Source organism: Montipora capricornis, chromosome 12 (genome assembly GCF_036669925.1).
Source record: "Montipora capricornis isolate CH-2021 chromosome 12, ASM3666992v2, whole genome shotgun sequence".
NCBI lineage: Eukaryota > Metazoa > Cnidaria > Anthozoa > Scleractinia > Acroporidae > Montipora > Montipora capricornis.
Genome location: NC_090894.1, coordinates 17,689,340 through 17,706,117, shown reverse-complemented (window position 1 = coordinate 17,706,117; position 16,778 = coordinate 17,689,340). Strand labels below are relative to the sequence as shown.

General features: G+C 39.3%; 1 protein-coding gene across 2 annotated transcripts in view; it reads right to left on the bottom strand.

Annotated features, from left to right (window-relative positions):
* Positions 1–2,935: 2,935 nt before the first annotated feature.
* Positions 2,936–16,778, bottom strand: part of LOC138026050 (serine/threonine-protein phosphatase PP1-beta catalytic subunit-like) — an 18,166-nt gene continuing 4,323 nt past the window's right edge. The window contains exons 4-8 of one of the 2 annotated variants that reach the window (XM_068873234.1): positions 15,172–15,276; positions 12,278–12,349; positions 8,980–9,131; positions 6,181–6,315; positions 2,936–4,510 (exon numbers count right to left, since the gene is read on the bottom strand). In XM_068873234.1, the coding sequence (XP_068729335.1) occupies positions 4,361–4,510; positions 6,181–6,315; positions 8,980–9,131; positions 12,278–12,349; positions 15,172–15,276 (614 nt within the window). In that variant the 3' untranslated portion in view covers positions 2,936–4,360. The remainder of the gene's footprint in view (positions 4,511–6,180; positions 6,316–8,979; positions 9,132–12,277; positions 12,350–15,171; positions 15,277–16,778) is intronic. The other variant, XM_068873235.1, reaches the window with a different exon arrangement.

The following is a 16,778-nucleotide window of genomic DNA, read 5'->3' as shown; positions in this document are numbered from 1 at the left end:
TTGGGTTGGTAAAGACTGAGTTTTGTGCAAAAACGACTAGGGCAACCATCAGGAAATTGTACCTTCATGGAGGGGCACCAATCACAAAATAAAAGTGCCCTGCAAAAAGCATGACTTATGTTCAGTGAAAGTAGATGGCCCGGCCCGGCCTGAAAGCTCCGAGTGGTTTATGGTGTCATCTAAGCAGAAGCAGTCGTAAAACAAGAGACTTGAGTTACCAGGTGCTGGAAGATGTAAATGAAGACAACAGAATCCACACACATAACTACCCTTGGCTAGTACCTTTGTACCCGTTTTGCATAAGATCTAATAATTATACCTCTGCACATGAAGTCACTTGCCTTATTTTTTATCCTGCTTGTTATGGGTTTAGAAATAAACATGTACATCCCCTACTCTTCCAAACTTCATGCACAATTTTTTGGTAGTTGCTACGTGTAGGTATTGTATTCATTACATCAACTTGCCATATATGTGGCATTCTTTGTGCAGCGTTTCCCTGCCGGTAGTGATTTCTCAAAGAAAATGCCCCAAGATCGTTTTTGTGACAACGTTAAAGAAGTGATTAACCAACATTATTACTTTGTTCGAATAACAAAGCATAGTTTTCGATTCTCTTTGTCCGGGTCTCGCTCTGGTTGCGCATGCGTAAGATTTCCCTGTCTCGTTGAAGGCGATTCAAGCTCGGGATCCCTTCCTTCAGAGATAATCGCAATGACCACTTAACCACGGAAGCTTACGTGATAGAATAACGGGAAAATATATATTAAGGACGGCGCATACGATCTGCGCATCTCCAAATACAGGGATATTTTTGCGCGGTTCAAAACTATGCGGAGAAAGCAGAACTTAGCAAGTGCTATTGGTATCCAAAAAGAAAATTGGGGGTAACTACTTATTTTTCAAAGATAATTAACTTCAAATTGGAAAAGAACGCCATACATTACATTGTATTTTAAAGCTTTTTACAATATTGTTGATTAACTATCCTCGAAAAATGCGTGGTTACCCCCAATTTTCTTTTTGTATTTCAATATCAGTCGTAAAGATCTGCTTTGCCCGCATATTCAGTGCAAGGATGACTTTATTCTTTCAGCTTTAAACAATGTTGGGCATTCATGCAGTGCATGTGTTTTGCACTCCAGGATCAACTGCATGAAGGTTGAAAATGGTCCAAATCAGGGCGGAAAGAGGCCTGGTCCAAATAGGATTTTAGTGCTCAAACTCAACAACAATTCACTTTGCAACATAACAGTTAGGATTATACTTCTCAAGATGTTGAATGAAGTTGGGAGTTGTTGGTGCCCGTTTGCTCACAGCTCAAGTTAGTTTTCTCATTTTTCCCTCATGAGCAGTATCCAGTTGGTTATTTGAGAGAGAATGGCAAAAAGTCACATTTTTTAACATTTCAGGTAAAATTAGTGTTTACAACAAGAATTTCATCTCTTGTTCTCTCTTTCAAAATTCAACACACTAGCGCCGATCAGCCCACAGGCAGCCCAAGCTCGGTATACGGTTTACATTTAAATGTAGAAGTAAACTTAAATCTACGTATAGTTGTCCAGGTCTTTTCTGTGCAATCGGAGGGTAAACTATGTTGCAGTAGACGGGTTTGTGGCTTTCGAATTTTTACGATGACAGTTGTCATTTCCCCTCATAAAGACAAGAAAGGCTGGTGACTCGCGGCGACTTCCCTCAACAAATTGCTCACGCATCACAAAGCAACGGTCCGAATCGGTTAAAACACCACAGCCTTAAGGCCAGATAACTCTCCTATCACATCAACTCCACTCCGGGACCACACAGCGATGTTTGGCGGATAAATTCCAAGTAATGTTCGGCTTTCTATAATCTTCCCATGCGCTCAGCTAGGTGTGTGGCTACGTCCGTATCGTAATGCATTCGTAATGCATTCTCATTGGCCAAGTGTTTCAAGAATTTGTAGAGTGAGGTATAAATCGTATACCGAGCTTGGGGCCACCTGTGGCTGACTCTACAAATTCTTGTAGCGTTGCGTTTTTTTTTCGCAAGTGGAAGCTTAATAAAAGGCATCGGAGACACTGTCGGTTTTTCAAAATCCACAGTTTCAGGAGTGGTAAGTGATGCGTCACTTGCTTTAGCACAGAAGCAAAAAGAATCGGTAGTCTCCTGTTGAAATACAAGTGAAGCGAGGGTTTTCGACAAGGAAGGGTTCATTGGTGTAGTTGGTTGCTTAGTGTCCCAAACGAATCGATAAAACGATGGTAAAGAGCCTCTTTGAAACAACACCACACGGCGACCGTCGAGTTTCCGCGTGGTAACCTTAGTCAAAAGACTCGCGGGGTTACTAGACAGCAACCTAATTAAACAAATTATAACCCTTCTGCATCAGCATTCACGAATTTCATTAAGCTTAATCAAACGATTTTGACAACAATGGGCTAAAAAATGTTCAAAGCTTCGATTCGCTTCATGAAGTAAACCGAAAACAACATATATCTTAGATCAGGGGCACCCAACGAGAATATAGATCAAAACCACTCAAACATAGCATTGTTAAACGTATTTTAGCATTTAAACGGTAGATATAAGAATATGTTTATTCCCTAAAAATTTTTCATCCGTTCAGATTCCCTAGCTGAAAGTCTAGTGATCCGAAAATGATAGGGATCAAAACTTTCCTTTTCGAAAATTTCTGCCAGAAAAAAGGCGCCCGAAAATTCTAGGTGACCTTTTTAGGGTAAAAATCCGTGAAAATGGGCAATTATACCATGTTTTAGATGTTCAAAAATCCTAGGACAGGCAGGCAAGCAAGAAATTCTACAACAAATCAGGGTTTTTGTTAAAGCCGGGACGCCGGGACGCCGGGACCTTTATTCTGCTATTTTTGTTTTTGTCCCGGCTATTTTACGCGCAGGTTGTACAAGGATTCTTTCAATATGAAGAGAATAGTCAACCGATATTTGTATTTTATTATTTAATATTTTCTTAAACCAAATCGTGCTTTATTTCTCTGCTGCTGGGTATTGTTAGTTGTACCACAATTTGCGTGCATGCACTTGTAGCTGATTTGGAGTTCATGACAAGATGTTATCAAGTAACAGAAAACAATTTGATCGGCGCGCCCTGCTTTCGTCATTAGGGAGTTTAAGCAAATTGCTATGGCGGGCTCTAATACGGCTGCCGGAAGTAAATTTCTTCAAAAATGAGACACTGTGCATGTTAGTCGGTTACGGTCAGCCGTAGCGCGAAGGAAATAAAGCGAAAAATCGACCAGTATTTTACCCAAAGGTACCCATTAGGCCTCACAAATTCAAAATTTTCTGGGGGAGGCCCCCCTTACCCCCCAGTGGGAGGGGGACAACCCCCTACCACACCTATCCCAACTTGGCGCATCGTGCCAAGATGGCGGCAGAGCCGCCATCCTGGTCCTTGCTATAAGTTCAATTGTCCCTGCTATTAAAAATCATAACAAAAACCCTGACAAATGTTCCGAAAATTCTAGATCTCAAATCGTCTTCCAAACAGATATTTTCTGAAAATTGACGTTGGGTGCCCCTGTTAGATCGACGCGTCATTTCCTTGAGTAAGGCAAGATTCTAGAATACCCGTCTCCGAAGCAATAGGCCACTTTGGAAAATACTATAATAATCTTTGTTTGGCCCTCCAAATTTTGCATAAGCATTGTTTCCAGTTGCTCTTGGGACTTACAATGGTCCCAAGAGAAAACAAAAACAATGCTCATGCAAAATTTAGGGGGACAAACAAAGAGTGGCCTATTATGCAAGATACTTATCTTTTATTATTCGTATCATCGCTGTTTGCTTTATTTCATTTTATTAACTTTGCCAGTGAAGCTGGCAGAGCGCCACAACAGCTTGCGCCAATTACTGTGGCCGCTTTTTTTACCCTCCCAACCATGATACACAACTCTTAGCCACAGGTGTGTGGGTTCTTTTACGTCCCACAGGATTATTAATATTGAAGCGTTGTGAGACGGGACCTCCGGCTTATCTTCCTTATCCGAGAAGACTTGAAAGTCTAACCATTTGCAGATGTAGTTAGGCAGCACTTTCTCCTCAGTTTTAAAGACCCTGAGTGTTGGTCCGGCCGGAATTGAACTCGCGACCTACCGCGTGACAGTCCGGTGCTCAACCAACTGAGCCACCGGTGCGCGGTTAGTCTTCAAATGTATTTAATTTATTGGTGAATCGTCCACCACCGTTTTTTTACTTTCCTTTGTAAACGACAAAAACTCTTTCGCTGTGGAATGGTAATTTTTCAGTTTATCTTTGACTTCTTGTTTGTGATGCTGTTAATTACGATGGACCGGATGATTTCGACATTTTTGCGAACACTCTCTTTAATAATTACATTTATTTTACTGATATTTTTCTTTCTCTTCGTCCTCAACTTCTCTAGTCTGCTTATTCCCTTTGGCTTTTCGAGGACCTCTTGGAGGAGTAACTGGACGTCCCGAGTTTAAGCCTGCATATTGATACTTTGCTTTCTCTTCAGATGGTCTCAGAATCTAAATGATCAACACGCAATTTTAGGCAATTTCAGCACTGATCGAATCGTCATAAAATTAACTAAAATATCAAAATAACCGTTCAAAACTATAGCAGACCCCTAACAAAACACAGGGAAGCCAAGAAGGGACATGGATGGACAAAACTGTAGAGGATTGAAATGGATTCAATTTGGGTAAATTTGAAAAACGTCGGCCCACCTTTTTTCAAATTTATATCAGTCTATATCAAAATGTCATTTACAATGCTGGAAAATCATTCTCAGTTGTTATGTGGCCATGATTTTGCGAATGAAAGACTCCTGTTCTGCCAATTTGACGTTTAGAGCTCGTAATTAACAAAATTAAACAAAAGTACCGAAAATAGTGACCTAGCCCCTTTAAGTAAAAATGAGGATTGATGCCCTCACTTGCCATCATTAACATGGGTCAATAAATATTGAAATGCTGATAAATTTTTGCCCTCCCAGTTTTTTCTAGATCATCTTTTTGACTAGAAAAAAAGGGTGCAATAACTTTTGACATTGTATTAAAGTACATAATAGTAATGAAATAATTATTCTCCAGCTGCAGATGCCCAGTCGTCAGAGGTAAAAAAAAAAAGCCTTATTAATAATAAAACAAGCACTACATCGTATTAAAGATTTAAATGTTAGTCTTGGCCGAGAAAAGGTTGCTCTGTAGACAGCATTGGTTAATGAACTGACAACTTCATATCAGCAACTAAATCAAAGACAATTTTGGAAGTCATTGAAGCAACTTGAACAGTCGAAAAAAAACCCTTCAGGCTTGAAAAAGACTTTAGCTCACGCTCTACTACTGAGCCATCAAACCATCTGGGAGACAATTTCATAATAATTATGTTTCGTAACAGGTGCATGTATGATAAAATAACCCTGTCCCAAGGACAGAAAGCTGAAAATCAAACCTTGTCCTTTAATTCTACATGTACAGTAGTTGCCAAAACCTTCTTTCCGGAACGAAATGACATGAATCATATACTGAACTACCGATATGAAATCAAGTGAAGCTATGATCCTCGCAGTTATGAATGCAATTGTTGCAACTGCATAGGGAAGCATCAAAACTTAAGGGCCCGGTTGCTCAAAAGCCGATTAACACTAATCCCAGATTAAAAATTAACCAAAGAGTTTATTTCTCGTCTCTCAAATGCTGTTCAGCGCTGATATTCGGCAAAACTTTACATTAGAACAAGTCGCCCTTGAAAAGCAAAAATAAGCAAAAGAAACTTTCACTAAACAGTTGAAAACGTGAAACAAAGGTTTACGCTACTCCTGAATTAAGTTAATCGGCTTTCGAACAACCGGGCCAAGGTCTTGAACCCATAACCTAAAGTTGCCGATGCAACACTCTAAACTGAGCTATGAAGCCACTGATGTTGGGAGCTGGTCAATTTTTGGGTTCGTTGATCATTCATCACGGGAACATTTGAATCTACAAATGACCAGCTCCCAACATCAGTAGCTCAGTTGGTTAGAGCATCACACCGGCATCGCGAGGTCATGGGTTCAAACCCCATTGAAGTCCTGAATTTTTCAGGCTTCCCTACGCAATTGCAAAAATTGCGTTCATAACTGCGAGGATCATAGCTTCACTTGACAACTTCCTTATAGCACTGAGAATCTGCTACCAGTAGATGTTTCTCATACCTGGAAAGAACACATCAGGCTTTCATCTACACTCATTATTCCACCCGAATTGTCTAACGATCCAAGGTAATTTGGTGCTGAGAATAATGTTACCAGCTGGCGTTTTGCAAAGAACTCATAGCCATCTTCAACCACCTGGAGAAACAAAGAAAAAAGAAAAGAACAATTTTTCAACTTGCCACTTTAATCCATGAGCACTTTTCAATCACCTTTAATATTAACTTTGTTTTCTTGTGTTTTTTTCTTTACCTTTTCTCCACCACTGGCATAAAAGCTACTGTACTTCCCATATAAACCACAAACAACCCCTTATGCACTTACCATCGGCTTTCCCGGGGATCGACCCCGGGGACACCTCCGGGGCACATAGGGGATTAGTAAGGGATTGGTGTATTTTGGTTCTTTTTTCATTCCGCGGGGTGGGGGGATTGGAAGGAATTTGGTCTTTATGCGGATACCCACGGCTTCCTGTGTAAAGTTGTATTATTATGGGCCCAAAACACGTGCTGTATGAAAAATATCGTGTTTTGCTTTATTGCTGGCTATTCTTATGGTAATAAATTTTTCACAATGCCAATCTACAAAGCCTGGGGTGCCAACAGAGACAAAAGAAAATCTGTAGTTGCCAACAATTTTGAAGATTTTGTTTTAAAAGGTGAGAGTAGACTGATAATTTGTAGAATTTTATATAGCAAGCCATCAGAGTCGAATTTGAGAGCGTATCAGAAGTCATGATGGCGGAATTTTATGTTTAAATACTTTCTCTTTCGCTTAACTATACACCCAGAAATTGATAATTGTTTACTTTGAACTTTGTGTGGAATTGTTTACTCGAAAATTTCAACCAACACTTGTGTTTTGGAATCTGCGCAATAGACATATGGTCAAGAATCTACTCAGTCAGTATGTTTTTCAACTTGTACCTTGTTATGAAACAAGTTGTCCTCATCCAGTTTGTCAAGCAGGGAAACCTGAGAAAGATTACACATGGTACAGTGGTGGTCCACCTCTTTCTTACTTAACCATTCCAATCTGTGATCCACAAAGACCTTGGGGAGGTAAAGATTGCAAAGTATGTGCTGGGCATTATTTAAGTGCAGAAAAGCATTTACAAGATTTTAATATACATGGAAACGTGAATTACAGTCAACCTCCAAGTTCAACTTTTAAATCCTTGAACACAAGAACAATGAGGAAATTGCCAAGCAGCTTTTGCTTCCCACCAGTGAAATAGAAATGTGGGCAAATTACCTCGACAAAGTTCAGGAGGCAAGAAAAAGTGGTGCTAAAAAAGCTGCAGCTAAACGAAAAGCAAAAAAACAACAGAGAGGTAATTCTTCCCTGTGGTTTGCATTTCTATTCATTATATAGTGACAGGCTTTTTCTTTCATGTTGACAGAATCCAGGAATGAAGAACAGGATGATGCGCAGGATGAAGAACACGAGGATCAACTGTGGTGCTACTGCCAAGAGCCAGAATATGGGTAAAAGTTATTGGCAACTTTTCACTTTCAGATCCTGATCATGATCTTAATCACTTTTATTTTCTATCTATCTAGATTTATGATTAAATGTGATGGGAAGTCACAAAACTGCAAGGTTTGGTATCATGGGCCATGTGTTAATATATCACAAAGGAAAGCCAACAAGATGAGAGAATATATATGTTTTAACTGTTCTACAAAATAAAGGAAATTCAAAAACTTCAAATGTATTTTGTTGTTTATCCATAAACAGTGTTTAAAAAATCATGCATCATGGGCCATGTGTTAATATATCACAAAGGAAAGCCAACAAGATGAGAGAATATATATGTTTTAACTGTTCTACAAAATAAAGGAAATTCAAAAACTTCAAATGTATTTTGTTGTTTATCCATAAAAAGTTTTTAAAAAATCATGTATTTACAAATGCCCGGGGGTGGGGACTTTGTAACCCTTGTCTTGCCCGCCACCCACGGGTTTTCACAAAGTTTTGGTTGTATGAAATTTCAATTCCCCGGGGATGTCCCCGGGGTCGACCCCCGGGAAAGCTGCTGATAAGTGCATTATTTCTCACTTCCTTCAAATGAAGGTCTAACTCTATTCTCTACTTTCCGCCCAAATCCCATAATACACCTCTTTTACTCCCCAAAAATAGGCCTTATTCACGATATCCGCCATGTTGGTTTTCAAATTGTCATGCAAATTAGCCATGTGTTATGCTGGGGGGCAAACATTGTGGCTCATTTTTCACTAAAAGCGTCGAAGTAACTTGTGTAACTATTCTATTGTATTACTTAGGTGATAAACATTCAATGAACGTGAAACAAATTATCTGTGTGGCTAAGATGTTCGTTATAACCTCTTGAACTTGTGTTGTTTGCCCCCTCAGAAGTGTGTAGCTAATTTGCATGATAATAACAAATCCAACATGGCGGCCATCGTGAATAAGGTCTATTTGATTTCTCTTGGGACATCTTCATGACACAACTTCACAGTTTCTTTAGAAACTAACCGCTTCATTCAATTCCCAAGCAAATGTCCCTTCTCACAGCAATAGAAACTTACTGAGGAATCTACAATGTTGGACAACAACATAAAATGAAAAGAGTTGAAGACCGATATTTTTCAGCACTGAAATTGTGGGGAGGGGTGGTCTTCATTTTCTATTTGAAATGTCCAAGATTATAGGTCAGTCATCAAGGTTGCAAATCCCACAACAAAGGACTACACTCACATTGATGAAAGAACCTTGATAGTTACATGTCAAAGGTAATGATGGCCTTGGTACATTTCTTCAAAAGAAGATTATACTGACCTGGTGAGCTCTACATATGAGGTCTAAATCATGGCGGTTCAAGAACTTGCTGACCACATCTGCTCCAAATGTGAATGAAATCTCCCAAACATTTTCTCCCCAGCCATTGATGTCTTTATCTGGGTTTGACCACAGCAAGTCACAAAGAAGACCTTTAAGGACAAAAAGTCGATGTCTACGAGTCATACAGGATTTTAAAAAAGGCGTTAAATGCAATTTAACAAAGTTAACAACAAAGAAATGCTGGGTTTCTGTGTGTTTAGGTCAACAAGTAGAGCGGTTAGCTTCACAGCACTTAGCAGTTCACTCCTGTCTGCACAGACCTACATGAGGCCAAACAGTCTCAGTGTAAATTGGCCATTTTGAGCTATGTTGGTGGAGCACTGCGCCTTCTTTCATTCATTTAGCAGCTTTTTATTGTAGCGTTAGCAAGTTCTTATTGTTTTTCTCTTCCCAACCCCTTCCCATTTTCTCCACTTTTACCATAGTGTGATGGGTGCCCTGATGTCTCTGTATGCCATGGGAGCATTTTACTGTCTAGGAGCCCGCTGATCACAAAGGAGACCCTGGACATCCCAAGCACCCACCACCAGCTTGATGGCGTTGTTAACATTCTATTCCAGGCACTTTTACATGTACAGTAACAACATTCAAGAGCATTTCTTCATATTTTGTACATCAACACCAACAAAGCAATGCCCAGACAAACATTGTGTTACAAAACCAAAGGCGCCTGCATGCCGTTTATTCTTAAGTGGTTTTTACCGAATTAAGCGAGAAACATTCGAAACTTGATTTTTAAAAATTGTTATATAGCAAAAGTTACTGAATATTACTGAAAACTTGAGCCTACTTGTTTGTCCGGGCTATAACATTTTAGTAAGTGATTTCAAATTGCTCACTCCTACAACTTCTACTATCCAACTTTTCTTTCCCTTAAAAATTGTTTTCTGTGTACCTACTACCAGTAAATAAAGCCATTATAAGGAGGGGGTGGGGTCACCATGCTCGTTTCTTCCCAACACGACGACAAGTGGTTGGCAAAGGGTCTATTTCAGCTTCAAAATGATCATTTTCCGTGAACAGTTGGGGTGAGTTCCAAAACAACAACTTCTCAAATGAAAAGAGTTATCGTGCTTTTGAACAGCAAAAGCGGCCTTTGTTGTCTCTCTCCAGATGGCTAGCAAGAAATGCTGCCACCTTTAAAGTCACAATGTTATGCACAGTGCAAAACAAGGGAATCGCCTTGACTGCTTTACGTTTCTGCAACAGTTCCTAGAATTACTGTAAGCATACTTTTCTCTGCTACTAATCATGAATAAATATTCAGCTCCAGTTGTCACAAAATCTTTTGTGGTTATTGTTTATGATGTATATGTATCTTTTACCTATTTGTTGCAACTTCACGATTATTTGTTGGAATTGAGTTGATAAATTCACTCTCAACGGGCGATTGCTAAATTATCAACCATTTTATCTTTTCAACCTTTCTCACGATTCTGGTAAACCCAAATAATTATTTATGTAGTTTATTCAACTGTTCAAGCAGCAACACAGTTGCTTTATAAACTATCACCTCCATTAATTTTTTGTCAGAAGCTTCACTTATTTTAGGCATTTAATAGACATCACAATATTTACCACAAGGCATAATGTTTGACAGCTTAATTTAAAATTATGCAGTCTAAGTGCAATGTCCCTTCAGTTAGCCCAATGGCGCCAATTTAGGCCATTCCAAAATTGCACAAGAAACTGGGGCAAGTTTCAAATTTGAACCAATCGATAACTAGGCCATTTCAGAGTTCATGTCTGCCTCCACTTGAAAGCGGGTTTCAACGTTTTTCTTGTGAAAATTAGTTTTCATTCATATGAAAGTAGAACTAATTACCATCACAAAAACGCACTTACTCTGAAGAGGAGGAAGCCATGAACTCGGACATGGCCTACTGACACCATCACATGAAAGATAACATTGAGATTGGCCATCTGTCCAAGTTTGATGCTTTTAGGTCGAACAGTGACCAAGTTATGGACTTTAACCCATTGACCCCTGAGAGTGAGACTTACTTTTTACTGTCTAACACCAGACAATTTTACTCATCAATGGGAGGCATCCTATAGCATTTGAGGTGTGAATGGGTTAAAACACAGTTAAAAATCCATACAAACGTCTCTAATTTTGAAGCTGTGTCCCCCAAAACCATTTAAACTCTTAAATAATTTTATCAGATTTGAGGCAACTGGAAAATCGTGTCATGGACCTACTATTTGGAAATAGGTGAGGTGAATCATTTTGTTTGCCTATTTTTATTAATATTACAGAAATTGTAAAAATTTTAAGAGTTTATCACAGGCAAACAACCCTAAGGATGCGAGAGCGTGTGAGGTCATGTTATTTTGAGACAGTTGTAACAGCCGATTCAACTGATTCAAATTTTCCATGGTTTCTCATTGGTCACTTACCTTAGAAATATATCTGATACAATTGAAATTCAATGAAATACAAAGCCTTTGTTTATACCAATTTTTGCAGAAATAACACTTATTTCTGGAAATTGCATAAATTACTGTGACACTGAACAAAATTTGGGCCAGCTTTTCGTAGACATTCCCTCCTCCCGTTTTTCTTTCGGGGAGTGGAGGAGGGGGGGGGGGGGGGAAGGATATGGCTTCACGTAGGCTACATAGGGAGAACACTGGGCCATTTTCTTACTCCTTGTGAGGGCTGGCGTATATGACCTACTCAAGATTGCACGCTAAAGCTTGACAGATGATTGGCTTATTATATTCACAATTAACACACCAAATTTGATGCCGAAGTGATGCTTTTTGTTTTATGGGTCCATTTGGACCCAGAGTGCGTGCAGGGACCGGAAATGAATTAAAATAACTTGCTCTCCTTTCGACCTAAAAGCATCAAACTTGGACAGATGGTCAGCCTCAAGGTTATCTTTTATGTGATGGTGTCAATTTATCGATTGGTTCAAATTTGAAACTCACACCAGTTCCACACACAATTCCAGAATGGCCTATACAGTTCTTGAAGTGTCTGTAAAATGTCTACAATTAGAATCTTAATTGAGCAAAAATGAGTTTTTCCAGTTTTTTCAGTATCCAAAATACTTTTATCTCCCATAAATCCTCATTTAGTACTTGGTAAGAGGTGTTTAACCCTTTCCCTCCTAAAATGGCGACTTACAGATTTTACCTAATTTGCACCCAACAATTTTATTCTTTAACAAGGAATCTCTAAGTTAGGGAAAATAGGATTGACGTAAGTAAAGCCTCTGTTACTAACCCGTATCTGGCACGTCTGTTGGTCTCATAATTCTTCTGATCTGTTCCATTGATTGTAAATCTGGTGAGAGACCTACAAAATGGTACATGTAACAAATGCTAGTAGACTGTTCACTATCAAACAACAACAATAATAATTGATGAAGGGGAGAAATGATCCTCACACTTATCTCGTAAATCATGAAGCCACCCAGTTGAGAGGGGAAGGTCAATCTGTTGGGTCTCACATGTTCCCCACCGTCAGAGGTCATGGGTTTGAATCCAGTTGAAGCCAGCTGAATTTTTTAGGTGTCTGTAAGAGATAATTGCTTAAATTGTCAAGATAAGTGAGAGGATCACTCCTCCATTTCATCTAATATAACCTGCACGTGAAATATATCTACAGTACCACTCAAAAGTAAGTTACCACCCTCTCGCCTCACACGATACGGTTTGAAAAACTGCAAGTGTCTGCACGAAGGAAAACTTTTCCGAAGATTATCATGTCCACGAAGAGGATCGTGCACCTGACTCTTAAAGTGTAATGGAATAATGCAGTTGGCAGTGTATTATTGCGAAACTCTTCCATTCCAAATGGGCTTGTTCCTTGTGTGTCCACATTCAAATCACAAATCTGCCCATGAAATCTAACCTACACTGCAGATTGCTCAGCCAACCTCTTGTGTTTGATGGAGAACTCCGTTGAATGTGTCAGTGACTTGGATTTACAAGATTGTGTTTCCAGTAACGGTTCCAGGGCAGATATTGCATTGCCTGAATTCATGGACAATGGGGACCTTGGTGTAAGAATTGCTCCTGAAGAAATGTCTGCAGAGTCAGAGTGTGCCCTCTAAGGAGACTGAGAATCCTTTATTAATGGACAAAATCGACGGACAGGCTCAGGATGAGGAGCAAATCAGACAGTTGGAGAGATTGTGGAGAACAGATTTTGAGACTAAGGTTTGCGCATCACTAGAAGAAAAGCGGGCCTTAGAAGTTATGGAGAGAAGTCTTAAGATGGTAGATGGGCACTTTCAAGTCGCCCTACCCTGACGTACCCTGATTACTGTTGCTGTTGCAAAAGTACCATGGGAAAACATTACGTGTAGGGTTACGTGTGTCTGGGCTGGCGTTTGGCACTTTTTAAGATTCATTAGTATACATGTACATGGGTGTCTTGAGTAGATAAGTGACAGAGGTACGAATTTCACAAGGGGACACAAAGAACTGAAGGATACCATAGAAGAGTGGAACCAGCAGAAGATTGACTATGTTTGCGGACAGAAGGGAATACAATGGATTTTTCACAGCTAGCCATATGGGCGCGTGTGGGAAGGGATGATACAATTGGTGCGCCAAATTTTGTGAGTCGTTTTGAGAGAACAGATAGTGTTCAATGAAGTCCTTTCGTCTGTGATGGCCAAAGTAGTGAGTGTTTTGAATTCTAGGCCTCTCACGCGCAACAGTGACAGTCCCCAAGATGATCAGCCACTGACCCCAATCATTTACTGCACCTGCAACCGTGTCCAAGTTTGCCTTTAAAAGTACTCAGCAAAGATGACAACAATTATAAGCACGCCTGGCAGTAAGCTCAATATTTGGCTAACTTGTTTTGGCAAGGGCGGACTTGTGAATATTTGCCCACACTTTAAGAAAGGAGGAAGTGGAAGGTAACGAGGAGAAACTTAAAGGTCGGTGACCTGGTTCTGTTGACGGATGAATCCTTTCCAAGTGGCAACTTGGGTGAGTTTTGGAAGTTGTTGTGAACCGAGACGGTTTGGTAAACACAGCCAAAGTTAAGACAAGTTCTACTGCAGCAACACATGCCAAACGACAGTGGAAGGGAGAACCTGTGATTACTTCAAGCCCCCTACTTATGCGCCCAGTGACGAAGATTAAACTTTACCAGTCCTTTGAAAGGCTTTCAGTTGTTCTGAACTTTGTATGAACATTGCTTAAGAGTAGATATGAACCCATGAACAGTTTGAGGACATTTTTGGTGTTTGTAGATAAGGTAGCCAAGATATTTGTAAATGAGTTAGGGTTTAGGGTTAGGGTTTGTTTGTGTCAGTGCTGTAGCAATAATTTTTGTCCAGATCAAGATGACTTGATAGCTTTTAGGCTGCTGTGGTTTTATTGTTTCACGGCTGTTTTAACACAGGAATCAAGCAGCATTGATTCACATTATGAAAATTTATTTTCAACCTAACTAACCAGTAAAAAGGTATACCTGTATTAGACCCAAACGTCTTTATCAAAATTACATAAACCTATCCCAGTCTTTACTTTTTTATTTTTAAACCTGAAAAACATCGGCAGCATTGCCACTTTTGTCGTCTTTCTGACGTATGGCATGAAAAATTTGAGGGGTTACCGGTTTTTCTTGCACTAGCGAGTTTGACAATCACCAGAGCAGTAGCCGCAATGTTTTGTTGAGAGAGATGGAAGAAGATCTTGCTGTGTTGTTGATCTCAGATAATTAATTAAATAAATAAATAATTAATTCGGGCAACCAACTTAGAGGACTGGGCACCCCAGGTGAAATGCTTGGGAGCCCGAAGGGTTCCCTGAAACTTTTGCTTAGAGCACAGCCTTGGCAAAATGTTAACAGGCCAAGTTTGGGCCATGTGCTTTTGAAGAAGCCAATGTTTACATGATCTTATGGTGTCCACTTGACAGTATAGCTGTAAAGGAGCTGAATTCAAGGATGAACTCAAGCATTTATTCAACCATTCTTTGTGATAAATATGGGAAAACACTTTTTCTAAGCAACATAATACTTTAATATTGTAAAAAATATGTTTTCAAAGATTGCAGTGTGAGAAAAAGTGCTACTGTTTCAAAGTAAAATAAATTAATCTTGTCAAAACAAAAAAGTTCTACTACCGGTACTATAATAATTATTGTCAAACTCACCCCCATGACAACAAAAGATCTTTTCATTAACTATAGCAGCAATAGGTAAGCAGTTAAAACAGTCTGTGAATGTTTTAAAGAGCTTGATATTGTAGCGTCTTTTGCCTGTTGAACATATTTAGGACAGTTTATGTACATTAATTTTTAAGTTACATGTACAGTAGCATAGCATAATTAGCGGCTAGAACAGAGCAAGTGGGAAACAAGGAGGTACACATGTATGTGCACCATGAAGACAATAGAAGTATCAATAGATGGTATCAAAAGACAATTTGAATTAAGTCAAATTTAATGGAGTTACAGTACCGCTTGAAACTATTAGCGCATTTGCATGTGGTAATACCTTGTCTTTGCCGATAGTGTTCACCGCGAAATCACCTAGGTTGGACGAAAACTGCAACTGAGGCAAAGACTAAAGCAACCGAATGCCGCGGCCGACTTAATTACTGTAATCTGCCGCAAGAAAACAATGGTACTTTGCAAGGCATTGTTTAATGTTATCACACCTAGCTCCCCAAGGTAATAAATGCACATCCAAACTGTTTTTCACAGCACCAACGCAACACAACGTACTGTCATGAAAGCCTGTTATGCTCATCTCATTTTGATGTGACAGCTGAGAACAGAGAATGTTGATAACCTGTCATCATTCTTAATTCTTACATCTTTATATTTAATAATTTGTAAGTTTTTCGCTATCACGATGATGAACAGTTCTCCCAAAGGGGGTAAAACTGTCTGGATTATTGCGTAACTTAAGTCGCCACCAGTGCAGTCCAACAGGAGATATATTTAGAATCAAAAGCGCTTCAAATTTTGCATCCTATCCAAATAGAAAAGCTCCAACTTTGAACTAAACCTTATTAATGAAGTGGCAGGTCATTCAGCAGTTGAGCTTGAAATTCAGAAATATTCATTCCTCTGAATTATTATTAATTAAGATTAATTTAAATTAATGCTTCAACGACCACATGATAGACAAGTTCAAGTTAAAGCCCCTGCCAATTTGGCAAGTTAAAACGTAAATAAAACTAAGCTGCATGCTTTCGTTACACAAGTGAGACCGATAGCTCATGAAATACGTTTTTCGATGCAAACTGCTTAACAAGTTTAATGTAACAAATGGAGAGCCACGTAGCCCAAATGGTTGACAATTACTTGTAAAGTTAATCGTTTTCTTCCATCTTTCGGTCGATGAGATTGAAATGCCTTTCACATATCTTTCAAAGGAGGTCGCTTGACAAGTGACGTCACCGTGAAGATGAGATTTCCCAAACATCCATAAATTTCTTGATAGAATTTCTGCTGATCTTTATAACATCTGTATTGGACAGTTCTCGAACAATTTTTAGAAATAAATGCTTTCATTATAGGGACTTTATTATAATCTAATGTGCCAAACATTGCAAATTGTAAATACAACAAATACGCATAATAATTATTGATGCGATCGATCCACAAGAATATGCAGATTTCTTTGATAGCATTTGCTCCAAATAAAAGCACACCGCATCCTCTCTCAACTGCACCGTAAATCAATCAGAAAAAAGCTAAGTGAAACCTTGGCTTTCGGTTACCGTAGACGAGGTTTTACCTTGGTCAAACTA